Raw genomic sequence first — 10,441 nt, forward strand, 5'->3', positions numbered from 1 at the left:
TGGGTGCCTCTTGGTCAATACCGAGACTTTGGAGTTGGTATATCCGGCTCCTTTCAGGGTCATGGTTAGGATGGCTTGTGCCTTGTCATGTTCAAAGACAATGACTTCCTTGGGTACCGTCTCCTCGCTGGATGCAGGTTCATCTCGCAGTCTCACATAGCAATCTGGGTATGCTGAAAAGCTGGGCCAGAATTGAAGATCTTCAAGGGGTTTGGCCCCCAACTTCTCAGAGATGTAAAGCTTCCCATTCATCATGGGATTGTGCTCTGTATGCCTCCAGGTTTTGAATTTGGAGCAGTTAGGGAGGTCAGATACTCTAAGGAGCTTAGCAGAGCCCCTGGAAGCACCAGGGCGTTTCCCTTCCTTTACCTCTCTCTTCATCTCTTTGAGATCTTGCTTTATCTCCTCTTGTTCTTTCCGGAACACTGTCAACATCTGCTGCATCGACTCTCGCTCCTGTCAACCGGTGTAGTTGGATGGGGAGTTTGGGCTTAAGAGGTTGACGGCATAGGTTGATGTGCAGTCACAGTGAACTAAGGGTCCTCAGTCACCGTCGAAATGGATCCTTCTTCCTCCGTTGGTGGTTGAACCACCTCTTCTTCAGGGCCTTCTTGCAGTAGGTCCTGTTCGGTGTCGGTGGACACCTCCAACATCCATTCTTGGTGGATGTCCATGCCTTCCAGTGCCTTGTTCATGTCCGCGTCCATTTTCAGCTGAACGAAGGGAGGCTGGACTTGTTCCTGGGGCACTACCGCACTAGGGTGAGCCTTAGGGAACAGAAGGCACCTAATAGATTCGTTAGGTAGGTAAGATCCGGGAGAGTTCTTCTGGAACCCTCTTACCCACCTTCGAAGGGTTTCCCTTGCTGTATCCTTTGACTCCATGGTGTCAGGTATTTCGTCTCCAAAGCCGTTGGTTAGCAAGGTCGAGCAGTTGGAGCAACCCTTTGTGTCCCAGTACCTCAGGGATCCAGATACGATGCAGCAGGGGTCATGAGACCTGCACATCGTAAGCCCACAAAAGTCCCTACTCTGAACACGACTGCACACGTCACCTTTGGTTCCTCCTGTAAAGGAAAAAGGGTGAAATGAGTATACAGTTGTTTATATCGTTAATATAAAGGAATACTTTTAATAGTAATACTTACTATTATATTTAATAGCTTAGGATAGTAAGCTAGAAAGGAAATAGGAAAAAGACATATCTGTGTTTCCTCTCCCAGGCAATCGCTGAGACCTCCGTCAATATTAATATTTAGATTCCTTATAAAGGAATTTACAGTATGAAACGACTCCCGTACGTAGAGCCGGAGTTAGTGAATATTTTTACTAACTTCTCCACCTGTAGAATATTAATACTGAACGGTGTTCCATAAGTGTCCCGATAATCAAAGGATTCATCAGGGTGTTGAGGGAATACTTCAACCTCAACATGTTATGCGGTCCCAACAATAGACTGTGATAGGATACACAGAGTATGTTAGAAATACTTATACTACTGTATTGTTGTATACTGTAGTTTTACCAACTACTGTATTGTTATTTAGTGTAGTTTTACCAACTACTGTATTGTTATTTAGTGTAGTTTTACCAACTACTGTATTGTTGTATACTGTAGTATTACTAACTACTGTATTGTTTTATACTGTAGTTTTACCGGTATACTACCGGGGTTAGGCTAGTGCCTGGCGGCACTAACTGATAGAGAGAGAGAGAGATTGGAAAGGAGGATTTCCTATTATTATGGTTTAGCACAATAAATGGAAGTATAGGAGGGCTACTGCCGCCTACTGTCTCCTTGCAAGAATGAGAATTCTAATGGAAAGGGAGGAATGCATCTGATTCTAGCTTCCATGCATCCACAACTTGCCGTCGGCTGTACTGCCGGTTGCAAGGTTTGTGGATGGCAGGCCAAGAGAGGACTGAAGAATTCACAACAGCATAATGGGTTTCCCACCAGCAGCCGTCAGGGTCGGCTCAGTCTTTCCCCCCGGGCCATTCACCTCCGGGGAAGGAAGTACATAAGGAGGAAGTGGCCGAGGCGGCAACCTAACCGACGCTGGTAGGGTCCCGGCCGGCAACATAGTCAACCCGGCAAGCCGGATGACTGTCTGAATACCGGCGAAAGAATGTTGTGACGGCTAGGCCGACTCTAAAGGACAGAGGGGGGAGGGAAAAGGGTCTTATAGTTTACAGGGGAGAAAGGCGGCGGCAGGTATGCCGCCTACTTTCTTTCGGCAGTAAACTAAGGAAGCATGGCTTCCTGTGCCGACACCGTCCTGGGTGTCAGAGGAACAAAGATTCCCCTGTCGGCGACATTGTCGGCTGCAAGACATAGCCTAGTCTTATAGTTTACAGGGGAGAAAGGCGGCGGCTGGTATGCCGTCTACTTTCGGCTGTAAACTAAGGAAGCATGGCTTCCTGTGCCGACGCAGTCGTGGGTGGCACAGGAACAAAGATTCCTCTGTCGGCGACATTGTCGGCTGCAAGACTATACACCCTGAGCTTCCGTCTTACTTCAAAGCCGGGATACTCGGCGGCAAAGAAGGTAGACGGTGTACGACTATCTTAAGTCAAGCCAGAGTTTACTACTCGGCGGCAATGACGAAAGATAGAGGTTGCTGCTTGTAATGTCGGCGCTCAGGGAGGGAGGAAGAGTTTAGCCTCTTTTCTCTATAAGAGAAAAGTATCGAACTATATCCATAAATTCTAGGGGACATATATCCCCATCTGAATTAGTAGGGAACGATACGGTGAGGTTAAACAATGAGAATGACTTTACAAATGTATACTGTACATGACGAGTTAGCTCTGGTGGGGGCCGCGGGCAAGGTTGGTACCACCGGGGTCCCCGTCGTATACGAAAGTAATGTTACATATTGGAAGAGGAATATTTATAATGTGTGCGAAATCTTTACTAGTATAATTTGCCTAACTAGCTAAAAAGTTCTCTTTTATAGATAAATACCGGGAGTGTCGCACTACTGACTAAATAAAATACAGTACATTTATGATGTGCGACAGCGGTCTCAAAATGGCCGCCTCCGGTGTCGGCTAGGCTCAACTAAACACACTTAAATTATACAAATTTAACTGTGAGAAGGGAGCCTGAAAATTATACACAAGAAAGATTAGATACTCAACTTTCCAGAGGCTGAAGATGCTGGAGAAAGCATTATAATATTCCAAAATCAGTAACAAACACCGAGAGAAGCGTGGGAGCGCACTTACCTGAAATGCTACAGATTAAAGGAATGATGGGCCGTTGTAGTACGGAGAGGAGGTCCACCAGGTACCTTGATAACGGCTCCCCTTTCGTTCGCCACTCTTCCCCCTCAAAGAGTTAAATCTATTCGGAGTGAAGATTGCTGTGTGTCGTATCAAAATTACGTCCCCTGATATTATCCGGTATCCTTAAAGATATACTAAGGATACTCGCGGTATCCTTTTAAAGATATACTAAGGATACTCGCGCCAGGAGTTAGAATTCTGGAAACCTACGGTTAATTCTCTGGGAGTATTACTGTAGAAAATATCCCTTAGAAAGCTACCTAAAGGAACCTTCCATCAGGACGACATGGCCGAGCCTAAATATATATATATATATATATATATATATATATATATATATATATATATATATATATATATATATATATATATATATATATATATATATATAATTATGCATTCATATATGTGTATATATATTATATGTATGTCAGTAATTTAGAGTGATGTCTTTTTAATGTTATAGCATGTTAGAGATGCTATTCTATCAGACAAATAAACTTTATATGATTCTATTTGGTTTTTACAGTCAATTATTTATATTTTTAAACGTTACCAGTGTATTTGAAATTAAAAAGCAAGATTTTATCACTGATAGAGCATATTAGTTATTAGATAAACTTATGGTAATCAACATTTTTTTTAGTTTTTTGTGACAAAACTTTTAGACAAACTTGAATTTTCAACATTTTCCAATGCCTCTCTGTGTGGATTTTTTTACGCGTTTACTTGAACCTCATTTTTTTCGTAAATAACATCTCCTAAAAGAATACAAAGTTTTCCATTAAAAAAAAAACTTATGTTTATTAGTAAATTTTCACTACCTTGTTACAAAACTTGTAATTTTCACGAACCTAAATTAGATAAGGTAGAAAGTAATTATGACACCTAAGAGAAGTTATCTCTTTGGAACAGCAAAGGGGAAACAAAGACTTGAAATCTACATCAACAGAAATCCCACCCTCATTACTAAATTACTTTGGTTAATATAAAACTACAGTACAGTATAGTGGTTCTTCTAAATTGGTTTTATTATCACTTTAGTTGAACTGTGATGGCCTAATGTAAAATGTCTTATAGAAGTATAGCATAATTTAAGAAAAGCTGAGACAAATTGTGTTAGTTGAGTGGCCATAATTCAACTCTTAGAAGTAATAGCTTATATGCCATACAAAACTAGGATGCATTTGAAATTTTTTATATCCTGCAAAAATTAAGAAGATTTTATTTAGATTGATAGGTTTTGTTGCTTTATGGCGTAGAAACAGCCTCAAGTTCAAGCAAAATGTTGTGATGTCAGTTTAATGTTATTTAATATTTTAAGATGGGTGAAGTAAGTTCGGAAATGACGATAGGTGAAACGATTTAGTGAGCTGATTACGGTATTACATTTATGAAGTATGTCTGGTGTGAGGGTGACATACAGTAGTGGTAAGTGGTCACTGAGAATGGATGCTGACAGGCATGAGATGTGTTTTGACCTCGACTTTTACTCTTGACGAATTAAAAACTCTCCAAAAGATATTTGTACATGATGGCATACCTCAGAGTTTATGAAACTTTAAACAATTCATTCAGTTGTAAATGACAATTTGTCATATTAAAAGATGGATCAAATCTTAGTTATGTTGTCTACATGACCAGTATTTTCAAACTTATCTTTGGTATCTTACCAGATCCTTTTTAGAATACTGGTAAGCTTTCACAAAATTGTGACCATTAATTTTGTTGTTGTTGGATATTACGTAGCCAAGTAGACTTTTAGATTAGGATTAGAATCTTGCGTGTTCATTCACATTAGACCAAATTTCATATATTTAGTGTGTGTATATTAATCATAATCTCTCTCTCTATCTTATATGCATTTGTAACAGTCAGTAGTAATTGTGGAATAAGCTAATACGATAGCTCTTCTTTTGATACCAAGACCAGAGCATGGGGAAAGGAGGTGATTAATGCAAAATCTTACATCTTAAGCTTTCATATATATTATCTCTGCAAAAACTAGGATTAAGACTGTTGGAGCAGGTCAATTTTCAGGGTGCGTTATCCATTTTATTTACTTTTTAAGTTTTTATTTTAATGAATCTTACATTTTCAACATACTAATATCATCAAAGGTACTAGCTTCTATGTTCTTAGCATGATGAATAAAAAGTATTGTATTCGAATAATCCATTTTTTTTTTTTTTATTAAAATTCTGGTTTCAGAACTGTCGTGAATAATTGTTCATATCCAGTCTTGATACATTGCTGAGTAACCCAGTGGTTCCAGTGCCAAGCTGTCAGTTCCATTTTATACTGTTATTGTATATTAATCTTATACTGTTAGCTCAAAAGCAGGAAACTGTTTTTTTTTTTTTTTTTTTGAGAAATTGGATGGTATTTCTTAGCAAATTTTGTTACTTTTCAGAAAAAACTTGAAACTGAGTTGCAGCAAATTGAGGAGAAGTTTGAGGCGAAAAAGAGAAAATTTGTGGAAGCAGGGGACAGCTTCCAAGGCGAGTTGAAGAAAGTTAAGGTAAATAACTTGTGAATTACTTTGAAGAATTGTAATATTCCATCTATATTTGCCTTATGTAAATATTATTACTTTTGTCATGAATGTAGCAGAGTTTTAAAACATATCCCCTTTTAGGCTATGGCTCCCAAGTTAGATGAAACATCATTTGCTGCTATGGTCGAACGTCAGAAAGAAGTCCTGCGAAGGGAAGCCGAGGAAAGACAGAGGAGTTCCCAGGGTCTTCCTGCCCGGCCCCCTTCAGCATCATCCCAGGGCGGAGCAGGCAGCAATCCATCAAATCGAGAGGATAGCACTGAAGCTGCAGGACCTGCTCCTCAGAACACAGCTACGCCTGTTGAAGCTTCTTCCTCCCCAGCAGCCATGCAGGTACGTTCAGAGATTAACAAATAAGGATTTTATTTGTGTGAACAGATGTCGCATAAAGTTTAGTTGAAAGTCATACTTGGGTTTATTATGATCTGATTTTATATTTAATTTGTTATTGGTAGTATGAATTGCACAGGTGGAGAACTTGAGATCATTCTTTATTAATAAAATAAGGATAACAGTCAAATAGATACTGTATATTGTTTCTGATCCTTTTGAATTGTATTATTTTGCCATGCTTCAAAATTTATTTCCATTTTGAAGTTGTGGTAGATGCATACCCAAGAATTTAATACTAATACTTATTTTACTCTTCCAGTTTCCTTTCTTGGTAAAGAACAATACTGTATTTACCAACAATTTTACTTTCATAGCATTGTAATGATAATTTTCTTTCACCTCTGAATGCTTGTGCTTAGATGAGCCATCTGGCCATTTCTCATGCAATAGGTATTTGTGTTGCTGAATATTGTCAAATAATTGAATAATTTTATACAGTAATGAAATAAGTTACTTCAGATGACTTTCATTGGCCTTCCTAGCCTTAGTGCAGCTTCTATTCATTCCGATTTTCATTTCTTCCATAACTTGAAAGTATAGATAGGTTAAATACATTTGATGCTGGAATATACCATTTTCTTTGCCCATTAGTAGTGAACCAATGAATGCTATACTGTATCAGACTTGTCTCACAATGATTTTGAACTGCAGGAGAATGACATGGGCGGAGAGGATGATAGCAAGATGGAAGGTGAGAGCACACGGCGATTAACCTAAAGTACTTTAGCTTAATTTAAGCAATAACAATGATGAAATAAGTCATTTGTATCAGTAGGGTGATGTAAATTCTTTTTATAACGCTTTCAAGATGGAGTGCTAATATAAGATTAATAGATATTCAGTGGAATGTGGTCTTTCCTAGGTATTAGTAATGTAGATAGAATTTTATATGCAATGTTTTTCATTCATTTTTATAGCTCTACCTATGCATGCATACAGTACTCGCAAGTAATCATTGCTTGTAACACTTGGTGCATGCAAAAAGCTTCTTTAATTTTATAGGGTAAACTTAACCCAGTGGTCTTCTCTATATAAAGAGGTAATACTACTAAATTGAGTTATTAAATCAATGCAAGTTATCAGTTCCATTATCTAATAGAATCACACAAAATTATCAGTTCTTCATGTAACGTTTGAGAAAGGACCCAATCAGGATCTTAGACTTTTTATGCTTTTACTAAAGTTATTTTAAAGATTTACTTGTGCTATCATCATCTTTTTATTTCACATTTATTAAACACTGAAGCATTTAAAAGTGAATGTGCAATGAATTTTGCCATGAAAAGAAATGAGTAAATGTGTAAGATTAATTTTTTGATAGCAAATATATTATCATATTGATGTATAAGAAATCTGTTTGGTTAAAAGGCATGACAAGTAATTTTGGAATTTTATAGTAGTACCTGTATTGCTGTATATCATATATTTACTAGACTATACGTTCTGACCACAGATTTGATGGATAGATATAGCTGAAAGTATTGTAATTGCTATTCTGTAGAGTATATCCTGTCATAGAAAATCCTATGCTGATTTTTGAATAATTTCAGTTTATTTTCAGTTATTCTGTTATGAAATTAATTTTGACTTTTATCGTTATTTCCTTTAAATTTGGTTGATATTTCAGTACATAGCAGTACTGGTTTATGTTTCATTATATCCTGATTCCTAACAAAACTCCATCATTACCTAGCCTCCAATGTGACGTCTACAGCTGCCTCATCTACACCAAGTAGTGCAGCCCCTACCACTACCACAACTGCTGCAACTGCAGCTGTTAATGGACCCACCTCTGCTGCAGCCTCACCCACTGACCAACCTGCTCCTGCAAGTATCCCAAGCAGCATGGCACCTGCAGTTCGCTCTGCCCCTCCACAGCAGAATCAGCCAGCTGCAGCTCCTGCCAACATAGCTCCCTCTCATCCTCCCATGGTTCTTCATCCCTCTGTCAGCTCTCACCCCAATGTAGCCAATCATCCTGGTGCTCCCATCTATTCCAATGTGGGCACAACTCCTGGTATTCTTGCTGGTTCCCCTCATCCTTCGGCAGCTACTGCACATCCCACGGGGCCTTCCCTCCCTCCTGTGGGGTCTCCTCACCCTGTAGGCACATCTCTTCCAGCTGGAACCCCTCACTCATCAGGGCCTTCTCATCCAACAACTAATCCTCTCCCTACAGGAGCCCTTCACCAAACAGGGCCTTCACACCCATCAGTTGTTCCTCATTCAACACCCCCTCCACATCCAGTTGCTGCTGCTCATCCTGGTGGGCACTCTACTGGACCACCCCATTCAATGGGCTCTACTCATCCTGGAGGGACCTCTCATCCTGCTGGTGGGCCTCCTCATGTTGGAGGGCCTTCCCACCCTACAGGTCCTCCTCATGCTGGCCCTCCACACCCTACAGGTTCTCCATACTCAGCTGGTCCTCCTCATCCTGGACTTCCTCACTTGGCAGGGACACCTCACCCTCCAGGCCTGCCCCATCCTTCCGCTCCTATAGGTATGGCCCCTAGTAATGCCATTCCCGCGTATTCTGTAGCACACATTGCTCCTATGCAAACTACTGTTACATCTCAGGCTCCACTTTCTTCCTCAGGACCCATGCCAATTCAGGTGATGGGCCCTGGTCCAGGTCCTATCCCTCAAACCACTGCACCATCATCTGCCCCTAGTATTCCTCCTTCATAATTTGAAATTTTTATTGTTTCTGTTTTCCTTATTTTTACATTTTACTTATTAGTATTCTGAGATTGTATTTTCATGAATTATTTAGTTTACTGTAATAGTTTTAATAGTTTTTGGCCATATTTCAGACTTTGCAACCTCTTGTATTGCCATCAGGTTTTAATGCAAGTTGAAGATTCCTCCTTTTTCTTCAGTTTTAAGGTGAATAGAATTAGTTGACTATAGTTGCATTCTCTTCATTATTTTAGACCAATGGAAGGTATGTCATTTAATCCATGCCAAAAAAAATTAGTATAAGATGTTGACTGGCAGCAGTCACGAAGATGATGGAAAAGCAGACTCTAATCCCTCATTGGGAAAGAAAATTGATATCATTAGTGACTAATTGGTTGTAACATTCCCATTCATGTATTTTCATTGTATTTTAGTGCCATTGTTGCCACTATAAATGCAACTGTACCATCAGTAGTACAATAGTTATAGTGTTATTGAATTTACATAATTGCACATTCACTATGGAAAGAGTTGAACCTAAAATTAGTTCATATTAAGACTTTTTTTCATTGAAAAATTTCATTCACCTGTGTATCAGTATTTGTCATGGTTTTATCCTTCCTTGATAGTAATTGCACCTAATTTAGAGAATATCAAATGTAAAGCACAGTATATGACTGTTTGGGGCTATTTGGTATATTTATTGTCTAAGATTGTTCATTCTTCACTATTTTATTAATTTAGAATTTCAAGTTAGAATGGTAGTTAGTAATTAAATCTAGCTATTTCTATTTCAATTGCAGGCATTATTGCTGTAAGGGAAAATTAGTTGACTTGTCTCTGATCTTTAAAAATGGTAAGAAATGAGTCCTTGTGGAAATGATAAAGGAATACTGTTAAGGATATTAGATAGCTTGCTTTATTTGGATCTTTGTGTTTAAATGAAGCAGTTAAGGACTACTTTCATTTTGATTATTTTTCATTTGAAGTGAAGGCTTTGGTTTGAAAGATTATAGGCAATACAATCTTGAGGCCAAAGTTGGTTACCCTTTAGGTAAATCAATTTTGACAGTTAAAAGATTAGTTGAGACAATGTTTGTTTTAGAAGCACTTGTCTTTTTCTTTGTAAGCAATGCTTGATTTCATTTCTATAAAGCCTCATTTAATTTAGAAGTTGGTTCAGGTTATACATTTATGATAAAAGAATAAAAGTTAGGCTCAGTATGCAAACTCTATTTTAATGTTGTCACCAGTGAAATATGTCAAAAGTATAAATAAAATTTGTATTATTATTGCATTTTTATTCTCAAAATATCTGTGTATGGTTAATTATTGTCTTATTTCTAAAGGGTAAGTGCTCTGATTTGAATATAGGTGACTGAACAATAATATGGAGTCTTCACTGTGTTTAGTTTTCATTTGCGCAAATGTCATCACTTCTGCCCTCTACTGTTTAACTAGGCCTCTTTAGTGCAGTGAGTACTTCATTCCATAAAATGGAACCTTTATTCCACTTGTA

General features: G+C 38.4%; 1 protein-coding gene across 10 annotated transcripts in view; it reads left to right on the forward strand.

Annotated features, from left to right (window-relative positions):
* Bap111 (Brahma associated protein 111kD) overlaps positions 1 to 10,214 on the forward strand; it is a 204,230-nt gene extending 194,016 nt beyond the window's left edge. For all 10 annotated transcript variants that reach the window (XM_068393572.1, XM_068393574.1, XM_068393576.1 and 7 more), the window contains 4 exons: positions 5,704 to 5,811; positions 5,929 to 6,180; positions 6,892 to 6,931; positions 7,934 to 10,214. In XM_068393572.1, coding sequence (XP_068249673.1) covers positions 5,704 to 5,811; positions 5,929 to 6,180; positions 6,892 to 6,931; positions 7,934 to 8,931 — 1,398 coding nt within the window. In that variant the 3' untranslated portion in view covers positions 8,932 to 10,214. The remainder of the gene's footprint in view (positions 1 to 5,703; positions 5,812 to 5,928; positions 6,181 to 6,891; positions 6,932 to 7,933) is intronic.
* Positions 10,215 to 10,441: the final 227 nt, after the last annotated feature.

The sequence above is a fragment of the Palaemon carinicauda genome, chromosome 19, assembly GCF_036898095.1.
Source record: "Palaemon carinicauda isolate YSFRI2023 chromosome 19, ASM3689809v2, whole genome shotgun sequence".
Taxonomy (NCBI): domain Eukaryota; kingdom Metazoa; phylum Arthropoda; class Malacostraca; order Decapoda; family Palaemonidae; genus Palaemon; species Palaemon carinicauda.